The 16,958-nt window shown below is 34.1% G+C and overlaps 2 protein-coding genes across 5 annotated transcripts; one reads left to right on the forward strand and one right to left on the reverse strand.

Moving 5' to 3' along the window:
- Window positions 1–118: 118 nt before the first annotated feature.
- Window positions 119–7,325, reverse strand: LOC18037788. Of its 3 annotated transcripts, XR_002904696.1 has the most exons (18): window positions 7,076–7,325; window positions 6,895–6,986; window positions 6,368–6,406; window positions 6,232–6,285; window positions 5,822–5,896; window positions 5,037–5,102; window positions 4,809–4,851; window positions 3,858–3,903; window positions 3,072–3,165; window positions 2,926–2,978; window positions 2,726–2,810; window positions 2,524–2,626; window positions 2,348–2,440; window positions 1,856–1,922; window positions 1,069–1,135; window positions 917–970; window positions 704–808; window positions 387–593 (listed from the first exon to the last, which is right to left on the reverse strand). XR_002904696.1 is itself a non-coding variant. In XM_006425545.2 (17 exons), the coding sequence occupies exons 1-17, from the start codon at window positions 7,137–7,139 to the stop codon at window positions 314–316; spliced, it is 1,233 nt and encodes a 410-aa protein (XP_006425608.1). In that variant the 5' UTR covers window positions 7,140–7,325; the 3' UTR covers window positions 119–313. The 3 variants fall into 3 exon arrangements, 2 of the variants coding, with proteins under 2 accessions (XP_006425608.1, XP_024036791.1); XM_006425545.2 differs by lacking the exon at window positions 704–808 and having other exon boundaries at window positions 119–451; XM_024181023.1 differs by lacking the exon at window positions 387–593 and having other exon boundaries at window positions 647–808.
- Window positions 7,326–11,614: 4,289 nt separating this feature from the next.
- Window positions 11,615–16,926, forward strand: LOC18037736. Of its 2 annotated transcripts, none has more exons than XM_024180138.1 (7): window positions 11,615–12,198; window positions 13,298–13,440; window positions 14,043–14,314; window positions 14,828–14,982; window positions 15,388–15,650; window positions 16,216–16,278; window positions 16,357–16,926. In XM_024180138.1, exons 1-7 carry the CDS (start codon window positions 11,937–11,939, stop codon window positions 16,630–16,632), a joined length of 1,434 nt encoding a protein of 477 aa, XP_024035906.1. In that variant the 5' UTR covers window positions 11,615–11,936; the 3' UTR covers window positions 16,633–16,926. The 2 variants fall into 2 exon arrangements, with proteins under 2 accessions (XP_024035906.1, XP_006425611.1); XM_006425548.2 differs by having other exon boundaries at window positions 11,616–12,198; window positions 16,378–16,924.
- The last annotated feature ends 32 nt before the right edge of the window (window positions 16,927–16,958 follow it).

Raw genomic sequence — 16,958 nt, forward strand, 5'->3', positions numbered from 1 at the left:
TGCTTTTGAAGCCAATAAATCTGCCTTCCTAGTTCCTACTATTCTTTTCTTTTTTTTTTCTTTTTCTTTTTTCCTGAAAGAGTCTTCCTAGAATCCTAGTTCCTACTAATTCAGAAGATAAAAGAGATCAGAGGTGGCATGCTTTATGAGTTTGAAAGATCATTCGAATTCCTACTTTACAACCGACAAAGAAAAGTTTGTATCCCACCAATAAGTTACTCACATGTAAATCTGCCTGAGTAAAGCTTGGTGAACACTAATTTCCCCCTCTTTGCACTGTAGCAATGTGCTAAAATTTTGAAAAGCGCGGATGTCAAATTGAACCATATTTTCTTTCACTTGTTGTCCGTGTTCCTTGAGCAGCAGCAGGGTGGTGCTCCCACGAGGCTTCATTCCTAAAGCCACCGTTCAGATCTTCTGCTCGCGAGTAGCTTTGTCCTGCTCCACTCACCTGTTATTACACCCCATAATTCAGCCCACCGTTAGAAGGAAAGCGAGTGAGATAGAAATTGGGAAGTCAGAATCAGCCTGCTGCAAAATGGACTGAACTGAAATGCCTTACTCGGCAAGATCCCATCACCATTTAGACGAACCTTGAGGAAAACATGAATTTGTTCATTCGAGAGAAAAGGAAATAGAAAGAATCTTCCATCTTATTGACTAGGGTATGAGTACAATATAATTCGAGGCATGTATGTTATACCAATATCATCATATATCACATATTTTGCCGGTAAAGGCTATGGCAGACCCTGCCTCATAGCTGCAATCAGACAAGCCTATACCGTTTAAACCTGATAATATCATCCTTAGGACAAATAGGCCATTCCAAAACAGTCCCATCAGTCTCGCATCTAAGCAACTTAACCAAGATTTGAACATTAAGTCCACAAACGCCAAAATTATAATTACTCACAGTTTCCAAACACGCTGAAAGAATTGTCATGCCTGGCAATGCATCAATCCCATGCTGTATTCAATAAAAAATTTAGAAGATACATAATTAAAAAAATATTGAAAAAAGAGGAAAAAAAAGAAGAAATAAGAAAGAATATCTGTATGACACACCACTTGTTCCACTCGTGTCTTGTAAATGAAACCTCCACAACAAAATAGTGTTGATGCGACAATGAATCTGCTTCATGGCAATTCATTCAATTAAAAACAACTAAACAAGCACTGTTTTTATTTTAACTCAAGGGAAAAGTGATTATTTATTTAATAAAAACACAGTAAAGGTATGGACTGGAATTTAGCTAGGTCGATGATTCAAATATTAACAATAAAAAAAAGGGATAGAAATTTATTTCCATGGGGGAAAGATATAGAATTCCACGATTACCTTGTTAAACCATTAACCGGGTGAAAGCCTATTCCATTAACTAGTTAAGATATGTTTGTCTTTACAACAAATAGTGGGAACAGCACAGAATTTTGAACCAGGAAAGGAAACTGGAACTTTTATTCATTAAGCCTTACACATCAAAATTCAAAAACATAAGAAAGTCAAATGATACAGGTTATTGTGACAAAAGAGTCAATGAGTCAAACTGAGTCACACTAACCATCTCCTACTATCACTCGACATGATTCTCTCTCTCCTTCTTCACTTTACGACTCTCTAAAAATTCTCCTTGTTTCTCTCTCTTACAGGACATATTGTTTGGTCATTTATTTATTTTATATCCGAGACAAATAAAAGATGATTTACTAGTTGGCAATCGTCTATGACATACAAGGTAGATCAAATCAATATCAAGCAGATGTTAGCATGACATGTAAATTTCTACAGTTTGCACAATCTAACAAATTCTCTTATTACTTCAATGACAGAAACTGAGTAGGAATTTCGTACATGCAAGATATCACTCCAAATGTTGCCCATCCTCTTGCAGAGTCTCCTCCCTGATCCTGTCTATATTCTGCAAATTTAAAATAAACAAGGAAGAGATCAGTACAACACAAAAATTGGACTGAAACATCAACCTGAAGTTATTAGCTCAAATTGAAGCAAGGCCAGCTTTTGTTGATGTTTTGCACTACAATCATTACCACCACTAGCCCAACAAATTTTCTGCCTCAGATCACCTTCTCTTATTGCCCTCTCATAGAAAAATGCATTTCTCACTAAATTCAGTGAACATATGGCATTGCAGGGGGACCCAGTCACATTCAATGTATTTTAAGGATATATTACAATTGGATATCCACAAACAAGTTCTATAGCAAAATTATAGTAGCAACATAGAGCAACAGACTCATCCAAATACAAAGGACACAGCTGTGGATAAAGACCATCACAGAATGAGATAGAGCAATTTAGCTAAATGAAAAGAAATGAACTTACCACACATCTTGGTAAGAAAAAACTGAACGGGCTCATAACCCTCTATTGGTATGGTGATATTAACTCCAAATGGCATACTATGGGCCTTCTCACCTGAAAAGGATAAAAATGAAAGTTCAGATTCAGAAGATAAAAAACAAAGAAATATCAATATCCCTGTAAGCAGTGAATCATACATCTCCAATCTACAATCAACACTGTGGGAGACAAAGTTGTAGGGGGGCTCCCAGTTGCCCCAGATCCCGATAACTTAACATTGAGGCCTTTTTCTGGAGAAACCTGGAAAGGAACACAAATAAGCAAAGATCAAGTATGAAGCAAAGTTTTTCATTACTAAAAAAAATTTCCATCTGCTGCACTAAAGAAATTTAGGCATACCTTGAAACTCGGTTTCCGCACCAAAGTGGAAACAGAAGCAATTGCAGATATATAAAGGGCCACGTTAATCTGTTCGGTCCTGAAGCTGCATGGTGAAACAACAACAGAAACAAATCTTTTTGATGAATCAAATTATAAATAACTACTAAAAACGAAAAAAGGTCAAATTCCAAACAAAATATATAATACTGATTGCATACCTAAATTCATGGTGAGACCTTTGAAAACCTATTTGAGTCATGCCATTGTAAACCTTCAAATTGACAAAAAAATCTTTTATTAAACATTGTCCTATCTCTATACATATTAGCATATCTCATTTGATGAGGTTTTTAAAGTTTCTTACAATTTCTGATGATCGGGGATTAAAACCAACAGTAAAGCCCTCAAAAACCCGTGGACCTGGTTTCTCACATGGAATGGCAAGTTCGACAAAAGCTCTGCAAGAGAAGAAATAGCCTAGAATAAGAGAATTCACTACAATTGATTTTAACAGATTGTTTCCAAAAAAAAAAAAAAGGATAAATGGTCAGTTCTGGAAAGCAATTGTAACTCAGGTTTAGTATTTTTTATCCAATTTCTTTCCAAATCAGTGCATGTTCCATTTGCAATTAAAACCTAAGACTATGATTTGGGTTACTCTGCATTTCTAATATGCAAGTGTTCCCTTATCAAAGTAGAAGACCTTCCACCATGCAGTATTGTATGAGAGTTCTTTCCAGCAAGCTTTGGATTACCAATCATCAACATTGCTCAGTCTTATTGGAATCTCTTACAAAACTTTGTATTCCTATATTCATTAATCATAATCAATAGACATCAGAATTTTTTTTATATAGTTAACAATTTATCTTCTATTTAAAAAGATTTTTACAGGCCCTTTACATAACTATTCTACCAAAACATAATTAAGAAGTTGCAGATTTTCTGTTTATCGCTGTCAAAAATTTAAATGCTAACAGGCCTCCATTTTGTAAACTATGCATCTTCAGCACATTAAGTGCAAATTTCTAGTCTTGATATCACAGAAGTGACATACTTCAATTATATAATAAGTGAAGGAACTCGATATTACAGTAAATGAAAAAATTAATCCAAGATAAACTGGAACTCAATGTGCTACAAATAAGACCTGCAACTTGACTCATAAGTAACACGGCAAATGCATCCGAATCCACCTGAGATAAGACAAGAAAAGAGGAATTAGGTCTTAAAAGTTATTTTGAGTTACAAAGACACCTCAGACATGGACGGTTAATATTGAAATAGGCAGTGAAGGAAAAGAACATAGCATCCAAGATAATAACCAAACAATCGGCGGTGCCTGTCCCAACCAAAAGGCACACTCGCAATCTATCTGAAAAATGCATGGCATGCAAATGATTGAGAATGAGGAAATCAAAGAAACCCAGATTATAGTAGATTTTCATCTCCTAATCTCATACAATACGATTCCAATTAAACAGTCCTCTCTCTTCAAATAGCTGGCCTCCAATCAAGGAGGCAGGATGATTGCATCAAGTTAATAGTTTGTAGCGACAAAGACATGAAATTATCCTTATTGGTAAAATCTCATGTTGAAAACAAGAGGTCCGGGGTTTGAACCCCACCAACATGGGTGGGAAGATAATTGGGTTGACTGATAATAATAATAAGAAGAAGAAGAAGAAGAAGTAGACATGAAAACTACATTTCAAAAACATCAAAGCTAGCATTTCCTTAAAATGAAGCATTGCATTAGAGCATAATCATAAAGGGAAAAGCATAAAGGTTAGGATACACTGGATAATGCTTCTATGAACTTCTCATTAAATCAAATTATTTATTTAGTAATTACTGTTTTTACCAAGACACTGTCTTCTCCGGTTAAGCATTTACAAACCTCCATAGAACTTCCTTGATTCATAAATTACTTAAATGAATCTCCTAATTCTGCTTATTAATTATTCTTCCAAATCTCAAAATAGAGGTCTCCCTGACATTGGAGATATTCGCAAATTCCACAATTTCAATGAGGGTACATATCAATTCCAGAGCATGAAGGGACAAGATGTCGGAAGTCAAACATGAAAAGCTTACAAACCTTTGCATTGTCCATTTGAACAATTCCCGCAAATAATATTTACCTGAGATGTTGCCAGCAAAAAAATAATAATAATAAAATCATTAATTGCACATATGAGTACATGCGGGATGATGATACATGGACAAAGGAAGTTGAGTCTATGAATTGTAAGATCAACTCACTAAAACTTGAAATTTTAAAAACAACAGTAATGTCAACCAATTCCCACATTTTGATATAACAAACCTGTGCTGTACGTCCCCTTTTATCATAACTGTCTTCACACTTCAGAAGGTCACCATTGTAAAACCCCTGGAAATACAAAAGAAACTTCAATACATCAGGCCCTACCAAATCTGACACTATGGATCATGTAGAAACTTCCACATTGTAGTCTACAATGTGGCATCAATTTAAAATTTTCTGATAAAAAAAATAAAAAATAAAAATTTTGAACTCTTGGACTGAGAGAGTTAGTCCTCTTATTGTAGAGAAAGAAAAATAAAGGGAGAGGGGGTGGTATGATATGTATGACATAAGAAGAAAATTCCATTTCCATTTCCATTCCAAGATTGATGTTCATCCTTTAGCAATGATTTCTATTTCTTCATACTCTTCTAAACAGATCTAACATAAGTCAACTGACAGATTTGCAACATTTTTTCCTGAAAATAAAAGAAGGCAATTGTTTTTCAAAGAGGAGCGCAAAACAAGGACATCCCAAGAGGTCACTGATCTTAGTACTGCTCTCACGCAAGCATGCTTAACTACAAAGTTACTGTTCTTTTAGTCTCGCTTCTCTGCATATAATTTCTGTCTTTGACTATTTCAGCTACAATGGCTTCACTCATTCTCATTATTATTTTGCTTCTCATCATGATGTTACTTACCCAGAGACAGCAAGTGAGACAGACAGAGATAAAGAGAAGGAGAGACACTACTCTGGCAGTCTACAACATCGCACTGCAATGAAAGTGCCCCTGCTTGACTTATGAGTACTAAGTTCAAAGGCAGTAATTAACAGAGCTTACTTGAACAAAGTCAACATGGCCTGAACCAGCCACAAAGCCGTTGAATCCATCAAATCGACCAAAATCTACATATCCCTGCATAAGTGTGAGCTTCTCAGCAGTGTATAAATTACATTTAAATCACCTGAGAGAACATGCATAATGTACACACAGAAACAAATTATTTTAGACCCCAAACGCAAACTTAGAAGTATCGTTCATTTGCTAACAGCAGGATCAAATAACACATTTATCTTTCCTTTTTTTTTTTTTTAACTAATGAAAATCGAAGTATTTGCAGCAATGTTTGAGAATTTTTACTTTTTTAGGTATAGTAATGAAATTATTAGTCTAGCTGAGCATGTTCAATTAATAACAAGGAAAAAAAACCATAATGATTTAGTACTTCAGTACATGGTGTTAGGGACTACCATTTGAGATCTACGCTCCACATCTTTGCAAAATCGAACCACCAAATCCGAGTCCTGTATGATGACAAGCATAAGATGAAATCCATGGACACTAAAATCTATTACTATGGAAATTACAGCCGCACAAGGACGTTACCTTATCTTCATACTCAAAAGGCAACCCAATCCAGCTACTCTGATTAGCAACTTAAGGGAAAACAACCTCATTGCACAGTAGAGCCAAAATTTAAATGAAGCGTGTATAGGGACAGAAAAGAAAGTCACTGAGGTGCATCTTGGAGTCCATTCGGCATGTTTAAATCCGATTTTATGTCTACCGAATAGTGGTTAGTTGAAATACAGAAATAGATGAAAGCGTTTTATATATATTTATTTTCTAATGCGCTTGTCAGCTAACAAAAGTACTTCTTCAAGAAGCACTAGAAAAGCACTTTCCCCGAAGTGCTTTCAAAGAAGTCATCTTTGTGAAAAATGTGGAAATAATGGTGCGTTTGAGAGTGTTTTTTATAGAAATTTTTCTGTAAAAAACACTCTCAAATGCACCATTATAACCTCGTCTTGCACAAAGATCGTAAATCATTGAAACATTGTTTAGAATATAAGTAGCCTATTATTCTTTTATTTAAACATGAAATTGATTTCATGCAGAGTAATGCTGGATACGAAATCAACAATGCGACTGGAATTATCGAGAGCGTAGCACTTGGATCTCGGAACTGCAACTGCGACAGTTCCAAGTCCCTGTAAAACAACAGCTGGAATGGAAAAAAGAAAATAAAATAAAATAGATTATATCGAGACTCAAAATCTACGCAATCTCAGCATAATCAAATGGCAACATTACCGGTGACTAATATCAATAAGTAATCCAATAAGCTCGCCTTCAAATGGCATCCTTCACTTCTCATCGCTTCAATGATCAACACAGAAGATGCAAAAACAGATACAGAATCTAGCTCCTCGAAAATGACGCTACCTAATTGAGATTGCACGTAGAGCTGTAATACGCAGCAAAATTGCGCGCAAAATTGTTTTTAAAAAAAAAATGAGCTAGCAGCGGAGAAAGAGATTTCTTAGGAAAAGAAATGCCTCGACTGTCGTAGCTGAAAAAATTTTTTATGAGGTTTTTTTTTGTTTTCCAAAGAGTTTTAAATGACGCAACTAGCCTTGTGCGAAAGTGGAAGACACGTCCACTCGATTTTCAGTGTGTTGGCTACGTCGTCCCGCCTGTGAAACCGGCAATCGACACGCGAGTCGCTATCAAAGTTCTTGATTACATTAGTTATTAAAAACCTCTTTACGCACGTCATTTGTTTTAATTATTTTATATTTTCACGTGATCTATAAATTTATGCTATATTAATTTATATAAAAATTAATTACTTCATCATTACTTAAACTCTTTTTGTTTATTGTTAAATCACAAGCTCTAAAGGGGACAGCAAACTTCATGGATTAGCTACGGACTTAAATTTCTAAAAGATTTTTCAGCTAGATGACTTTGTTTTTTTTTTTAATTTTCATTAGTCCAAGGTAATCGATAGAAAAATAAACTATATAAACTCTCCGGATTTTTTACTTCTTATATAATCAATGGAAAAAGGGACTATATAAACTTTTCAGATTTTTACTTCTTATAACTTAAATAAATCAGCCTACGTTTTAAAACAGCAGTTAATTTCCTAAGTGGTATCTCAATAGTCAATACTTCTTATCCTTTAGAGTTCATGTAGTGCTGACAATTTATTAGATGATCAATTTTCATAATTTATTAAGTTATTTATTATTTTTACACTATCTAATAATGTGATCCTGCTATGTTATCTGACTTAAATTGTAATAGTCGGATAATTTTTGAAACACTAAGGAGCATTACTTAACATTTAATGAAATTATATTAATTTGTGTGTATATACTGTAGGGGTGGGCATATCGGGTTTCGGTTCGGGTTGTTCGAGTTTCGGTTTGGGTTTCAATCCGATCGGATTGGAGAATTGAATCCAATCGGGATGAAAAACGCCAACCCGAACTGAACCAAACCGAATTTAATTTGGTTCGGGTTCGTAATTTGGATCGGATTGGGTTGGTAATTTGGGTTAGAATGGGTTGAAATAATTTAATCCACAAATCCTATCAAAAACCACTTAAAATCCAAAAATCTCAAATCATTAACAACATTTCAACAAGTCTTTTTAAAATTACTAAAACATAAAACATGTAGTCAGAGTTTTTTCTATTTAATACATATATATATATATATATATTATTTTTAAAAGCCAAAACTTAAAAAAAAAAATTCATCTCGTTCGAGTTAAACCGAATTTTAACCCAAATAAGTTGATAGTTTAAATCCGTTCGGGTTACACAGGTTAACCCAAGCCGAACCGAACCCAAAATATCAGGTTCGGTTTAATTTAGGTTAACCCGATCCGAACGTTCACCCATAATATACTGTATTCCATTCAACTTGATATCGCGAGCTTCTAAAAAAAAAAAAAAAAAACTTGATATTGACGAGCCCAATTTAGGCCGAGGCTATAACACACGGTTTTAAATATTAGGCCCAAAAGTTTTGCAGTTAAATTTTGAGTTGATTTTTTGCATGTACTTAGGTATTAGTGAAACTAAACCGTAGGGACAATTTTGATGCCTCAAATAAAGCCGAAGCTCCTAGAATCGAAGGTTATTGTACATGGTTTTGGACTTAAACTAGAATAGGTGTTGGCGAAACTAAATCATAGGGAAAAAAAAAGTCAATTTGAAAGTCCAAAATAATTTTTACAAAGTTTCAAAAATTAAAAAAAAATCTCAAAAAATTAGAATAACTTGTCAAATTAATGTGAAACTATAGGAAAAGCCTTTTTATGCCTCTAATAGGATTTCAGTTGAAAAAGCCTTGGTAAAATAATGTTGAAGCCCTAGTTTATGCCTAGAACAGAAGGGTACAAAATGGTTTTAGGCCTAAACTAAGTAAAGAAGTTTTACAATTGAATTTTGAGCTGATTTTTTGCATGCACATAAGTATTGGTTAAATATAACTATATGAAAAAAAAAAAAAAAGTAAACAAAAGTCAATTTAGAGACCCAAGATAACTTCTACAGAATTTTTTAATATTTTTTAAAAAATAAAAGAACTTTTTGGGTTGATGTAAAACTCTAATGGATGCCTTCTTATGCTCAAATAAGGTTTTGTTAGGAAAAAAAAACTAAGAAAATAAAGCCGAAGCTCCTCTGGGCCAGAGTTGAAGGCTATAACACATGGTTTTATGCCTAAACCAGGCCTGAGAGCTTTGCGATTGAATTTCGAATTAGCTTTTGTAGGCATATAGATATTAGTGAACTAAGCTATAGAAAAAAAAAATGGAAGTCAATTCCAATATCCAAAATAATTTTTACGAATTTTCAAATATTTTTATAAAATAAGAGAACTTGTTAGATTGATCTGAAATTCCAGGGAAACTTTCTTATGACCCAAATAGAGTTTCAGTAGAAAAAACTATAGGAAAATAAAGCCGAAGTTCCCGAACCTAGTTAAGCTCATTATCAAAGACTAGCACATAGTTTTGGAATTAAACTAGGTCTAAGAACTTTGTTGTTGAATCTCAAGCTTCTTTAAAAAAAAAAAAAAAAAAACACACACACACACACGTAGGTATTAGTGAAATTAAACTATAGAAAAAAAAATGAAAGTCTATTTCGATACTTGAAATAACTTCTAAGATTTTTTTAAAATAAAAAATTCAAAATATTAAGAGAACTTATTGGATTAATGTGAAACTATAGGGAAGGTCTTCTTATGCTTCAAGTAAAAAGCCCTAAGAAAATAAAGCTAAAGCTTCCTAACCTAGTTTAAGCTCAGAATCGAAGGTTATAGCGCATCATTTTAGACCTAAACAGGGGTCAAGAGCTTTGTGGCTGAATTTTAAGCTTTTTTTTTTTAACATAAGAAAAAAATAATGATTCTCGAAATAATTTTTTTAAATTGAAAAATTTTCTAAAAAATTATGAGAACTTGTCGGATTAATTTGAAACTTTTGAGAAAGCCTTCGTATGCTCAAAATAGAGTTTTGGTAAAAAAAACAGTCCTAGGAAAATAAAGCCCAAGCTCCTGGACCCAATTTAGGCACAAAAAGCACACAGTTTTAGGCATAAGCCAGGCACATGGATCTTGCGGTTGAATTTTGAGTTTGTTTTTAGATGTATGTGGATGTAGTAATATATTTACTCTCAAGTATAAATTGTATGAACTGTTATTTACAACTTCATCATATAGACGACATCTTGTAAATTTTAAAAATTTGTATGACATGTCGTTTACAATTTTTAACATTTAGATAAAGTGCTTTGAAACTGTCATCTCAAAGTATACAATGTATGACCAGTCATTTATAACTTTATTGTTGGAAACATCTACAAAATTGTATAATACGTTGTAATTTATATTTTTAGCGTATAGAAGACGTATCATATTATTAACTAATTAAATTATTTAATTTAATTTCATCAAATAGAAAAAGATTGAAGAACTGAGGGGAAAAATATTTAAAGAAAGACTATTAGTAGAATAATAATTAGGTTGCAAATGAAAGAAGGGTTATTTTAGGTTTTTGCAGGGTGTATAAAGTGAAAGTTTTACTTTTAAAATTTACACTTGATGAGTTTGTTAAGTAAATAGGTGTAAAGAGACAAAATTATAGGTTAAAAATAATCCTATTATTTTGTACTTAATGTAACAATTTATGTGAGCGCATTTAGTTAAAGGATTATGATAGCTTTTTTTTTTCTTATATTGAGCACTAAATCAATGATCAATATTTATTTTGAGTTTTTTTTATTTCTCTCACCTAACAATTATTAATTTAGCGCTCAGCAAAAACTCAAATCAACATTGAATCTTTATCTTATCTTTAGTTAAGATAATATAATTTATTTAACTAAAAAAAATGTATCCTTTAACTTATAACTATTGAGATGATAAATTTCTATCAAATGGTTTTTTTTTTCAATAGATTGATTGCTCATGAGTTTCAGGATGAAAGATCAATATCAATAAATCCCATCAAAATGAAAAACGGAATATTATTTATGCTACAATATCAATATAGCACACAAAATGTTAATTCTATTTATAATAAGACTTTATAATTTCTATCACAATAATATTTTATCAGCGGCGAAATATCATTTCTCATAATTATTAATTATTTCCTTCCAATGGGATATGTAACCATGCCCTCAAAAACCATCTCAACATTATTACTATAATTTTTCTTGATTTAACTACGAAAACAACAATTTAGATTTGATATTTTTCTTGCTATTGTTAGAAACATAAAAGCCGTAATTACGTCAATATAATATGAGTTCATAAATTTTTTTTTTTTTAAAAAAGTTGATTTCATTTCGTCAAACACTAATTTCATCTCATTTTTTGTAACTAGTTGTTAGCTCACACAAGCGAAGCAAAGAAACCAACCCAATTGAAACAAGTAAATTCAAATCCATCGAAGTACAACGACAACACAAACATCGAGAACAAACTTTCAATTAACAAGTGTCAAAGCTCAGAAAGCCAAATGTACACCGTTCAGCGAGTTGAGTCAGAGACACAAATCGGAACCCTAAAATGCCGAGACTGGTAAAGCTTTCAATATCGTTGAGCCTCTCAAACTCTAGTAAAAAGGAAGGGGAGGGGAAGAGAAGGGATGGGGAAGCACTCGGCGACCGGGTGGTGGGTCCCACTGACGAAGCGGTGGATATTGGCCCTGCTTATCATGCTGTCCATCTCGACAGCGATGATTTTCTTCATTAGAGCTGCCTTGGATCCCTGCGATCGTCATCTGGAAGTTTCCGACAAGAAGCGAGTTCAATCACAATCAGTTCCGCGTATCGCGACCAAATCGAGTCCCCTCAGTTTCATGAAGTCCAAGCTCGTTCTCTTGGTCTCACACGAACTCTCTCTTTCTGGTATATATATATATATATATATTTTATTTTACTAGTAAGTTCAGTCGTGCTGGTTGCATTAGTGCTGTGGTTTGTTCAATTGAAGTAATTGTTAATTAAGGAGAAGATGTATTAAGGGATATGCATTAATTATCATCTGACTCTTTAGCAACACAAGATTTTAAGATGAGTTAAGGCTCTGCGGTATTTGTAGTTCGGAGTACAAAAGACACTTTTTTGGGTCTTCCTATCATGTTGAGTTCAATTTTTGCTTAAATTAGGAAAATACAATGCTTGTATTCCTGCTATTCAGACCATTATATTTGGATCCTTATTTTTTGTTAATTGTGTGGCTGTATAGAATGTAATTCATATAATCTTTAGTGTTCATTAACAAATGCTGGTCTGCCGGAGCCTTAGTTCTTGAAAGGGAAATAATTTGTGCTACAGATGAGCTGATATTAACGGTTAGAATGATGAATATAAAACCTGGTAGTTGTAGTAACCTGCGGCTGTCCCTGTATTCTGCTTATGTTGTACATTAGCATAGTTTGGCTTGTGTTATGTAGTATTAGCTTTCTAGAATGTGCCTCCCAAGGATTGACTATATTATGCATGCATGAAGGACCTTAGACTACTACCGTGGTAGCTCATGTCATTTAAAGCTTTTCGTTTGTCCTTATCATTATTCGTTATCCTTGCATGACACGAGCGAGTGAATTATCTGGCAGGTATTGATGTATAAAACAGCATTTTTTTTTTCCAAATGTAAGCTGGTGGTTCATTTCCTTCCATTTAGTTGTAATATGATGGAAATGACAACTCAGCACAAACGTGTTTGGTTGGGAGAGGGGTGATTGGCCAGTTGATCTTAACTCTTGAATTTTCTTGTCTTTCACTATAAAAGAATATGTGGCTGAATATTTTTTTTATTAATTAGAAATTATGGCCGAATATTTATTTCATCTAATTGATTATATGAATTCTTTAATAATTGCTTTATATATTCATCATTCTACATGTAAGGTATTTAAGTATAGTTCTACCCCCCCTCCCAATTTGTTTTTATTTCTAATTTTTTTTTATTGTTGGCATACTTCTTCTCTGTAACATTTCTCAGGTGGTCCATTGCTGCTGATGGAGCTAGCATTTCTATTAAGGGGTGTTGGTACTAAGGTTAATTGGATCACTATCCAGAAGCCATCTGAAGAAGATGAAGTCATATACAGTTTGGAGCATAAGATGTGGGACAGAGGAGTACAGGTTATAAGATCTCTGGATTATAGGACCTGAATGTATATCATCTTGTGTCATGTGTTCAACACCTGCATTTGCTGGTTTTTCACCTTTTAGGATTTTACTTTGCTACTATCTGTATTTTCTTCCATTATCAAGTGGTTCATGATAATTTGTTTTCGTTGAATGCTTGGGTGCCTATTCTCATTTCCAATGCTAATGCAAAAGTGAACAGTTTGTTGTATTTGGACTATTGTATTTACTTTGAGCAATTTTCCCATGCATTCTCAATTTCTCATTAATATTTTTGAAACGGTAAGAACTAGAAAATATTGTAAAATTCTGTTATCTCATTGATCACATGCGTAAATCCCCCTTCTAAAGTGGGCTGTGATTTTCCAAAAGAGACCATCTTGCTAAGGTATAGACCATGGTCCCTTAGCCTGCTAGTTTAAGTATAATCTATGTATCTTTAAAATAAGAAAAATTATTAATGAGGATAGAAATGAGGATCTTAGATTTGAGCCCATATATGATGGGATCTGCTGACAGTCTGGTGTTCATGAGAGATTGAAATGATTTCAAATTCTTTACCTGGCTTCTAATTATGACTTTTTTTTCTTTGTTAGGTAATTTCTGCTAAAGGTCAAGAAACTATAAACACAGCTCTTAAAGCAGATTTGATTGTCTTGAACACTGCAGTTGCTGGCAAATGGCTGGATGCTGTTCTCAAGGAAGATGTTCCTCGTGTTCTACCAAATGTATTGTGGTGGATCCACGAAATGCGAGGGCATTACTTCAAATTGGACTATGTTAAGCACCTTCCTTTGGTTGCTGGTGCTATGATTGATTCACATGTGACAGCAGAATACTGGAAGAATAGGAGTCGAGAGCGTTTAAGGTAAACTTCTAAAGTTTTCACAATTGCTTTTTATTATTCTTATTATTATTATTATAGCTCGGTTCTCAGTTAGTCCATAAGATAAATTTTTATTTTGCTTCCTTTTAAGACATTTCCAAACTATTGACTCATAAACTTGAATTTAGGTTAGGTTCGGGAGTAACGAATTTCCTTGCCTAAAAATATTAAGACATGGCATCTTGGATACTTGGTCACACCCTGTGCTTGGACTGCATTCAATAGAATAACAAGACTAAGGCTATATATTTATATTGTACTTATGCCCTGCCTACATGCTTCATTCATAATCTATTCGAACATTATGTTTCAATGTAGGAATCAGCTCTTGAATATCATATACTGGTCAGAAATCTATAGTTCATCTGAAACAAATGATTGACAAGTTCGGCGGACTATACTTTTGGTCAGAAATTATAATCTAAAATGGACAGAACTGAATCACATTGTTTACTCAAATATTGGATTGTCATTCTCAACGTTTACTCTCTGCAGGATTAAAATGCCTGATACCTATGTTGTTCACCTTGGAAATAGCAAGGAACTTATGGAAGTTGCTGAGGACAATGTAGCAAAGAGGGTCCTGCGTGAACATGTGCGGGAGTCTCTTGGAGTGCGAAATGAAGATTTACTCTTTGCCATAATAAATAGTATGAATTTCTTGCTGATAAGATCTTGTGTTGCAAATTTTCTGACTGCATCTGCTTTTATTTAGATCAAGTTACTTCTTTGCTTAGGTTACTTCAGTCTGATTAAGTTTAAAAAAGGTTGCTACCACTGCAGGGCATCGGTTGTATTGATTACTGTGTGCTTCTCGGTTTTGCCCGACTAAAAAGAAACGCTAAGAACCTTTTGTTCTATTCTTTTGTTCACTTTTTGGTTCTGATTTGTTCTCTCCATTCTCATTGAAGAGCCCACCTTGCCCCATCATCTTCCCTTCTGTCCATACAAGAAACTGAAAGAGAAATAGGGAAAACTTCTTCCGAGTCTGCTGTTAGGTAAATGCTATTGTTTAATTTATATTTCAAGTGTACTGAAGTACTATTTAACTTCAGGTGTTTCACGTGGAAAGGGGCAGGATCTGTTTCTTCGCTCATTCTATGAGAGCTTGGAATTGATCAAAGGAAAAAAGCTAGAAGTGCCTTCAGTGCATGCAGTGATTATAGGAAGTGACATGAATGCTCAAACCAAGTTTGAGTCCGAATTACGGAACTATGTGATGCAGAAGAAAATTCAAGATCGTGTTCATTTTGTAAATAAAACTCTGACCGTGGCCCCTTATCTAGCAGCAATCGATGTTCTTGTGCAGAATTCCCAGGTAGTTTTTGTTCATGCCTGCAAAGTTATTATTTATTCCACCCAGAAATTATTGGTATGTTTAGATAAACGTGCTCAAAGTTGTGATTTCTTTATATACTTTCATTGCCATGCTAGGAAGCAAAGGGCCTGTGTTATATATTTGAAAATCATATTACCTGAGAAGAATTGGAAGGAATTAGCCAATGATGTGAACATGCAAGCACACCATGACTGTGTCTGATTAGCAGACTTTATTTTTAAAACAAAGGAAAAATGAAAGAGATATGGTTGTTAGTTCCATCAGGGTTGAACATTTCATGGTGGAATTCTGAATTTAGGCCACAGGATAGTTCATGTCAGCAAAATAGATGAAAAGGACCTAGGATTTCGAGTTTCTCCCGTTAGGCTCACCGAAATTCATCTAAAGTTTCTTATCAATCTGTTGCCCCTCTGGTTTTTGTACTGTTGTAATCATTATTGTTATTATTTTTCCGTTTTCCCTTGTGGACATGTAATTTTCCACAAAAGGATTAATTGAATGGAAAAGTTCTGATAAATCTGCTTCCTGTTTTTACTCCATGCAGGCTTGGGGAGAGTGCTTTGGGAGGATAACCATCGAAGCCATGGCATTTCAGTTACCTGTACTGGTATTAAGTGAACTTCACCCTTCTATTTGGTAATGTTTTCAGCATTCAAGCCGGATTTGATACTATTTGTTAACTTAGCTCCAAAAATGTCTATATCAGGGAACTGCAGCTGGAGGCACCACAGAGATTATAGTAAATGGGACAACCGGGTTGTTACATCCCCTTGGGAAAGAAGGGATTACTCCTCTTGCAAAAAACATTGTGAAGCTAGCTACACACGTTGAGAGGAGGCTTACAATGGGAAAGAGAGGCTATGAGAGGGTCAAAGAAATCTTTCAAGAGCACCACATGGCAGAGAGAATAGCTGTAGTACTGAAAGAAGTGTTGAAGAAGTCCAAGAGCCACTTATATTAGTTCAGCTGGGGGCTGTGATGGCTGAAATGGTTGTATAGACTAAATTCAGAGCTTAGTTTTCTGGAATGTAGTGACATTTTTTTATTAATGGATGGATGTATGGGTGTTGTTTCCTAGCCTTAACCGAAACTCCTGTAAATTATCTACATACTGAGGCATTCATCTTAGTGGCCTTTTTCGTATAGTTCTAATCAGCGAAATTTTTTTTCATAGATTGTAGACAAATTTATGGTTAACAACAGTCTTACATATGGTTTCATGGAGCGAGCAAACTTTAAAAGTTGAAAGCAGTATCATTTTTCAATTTTCAGTGATGTATTATGATA

Source organism: Citrus clementina, unplaced genomic scaffold (genome assembly GCF_000493195.1).
Source record: "Citrus clementina cultivar Clemenules unplaced genomic scaffold, Citrus_clementina_v1.0 scaffold_7, whole genome shotgun sequence".
Classification (NCBI taxonomy): Eukaryota; Viridiplantae; Streptophyta; class Magnoliopsida; order Sapindales; family Rutaceae; genus Citrus; species Citrus x clementina.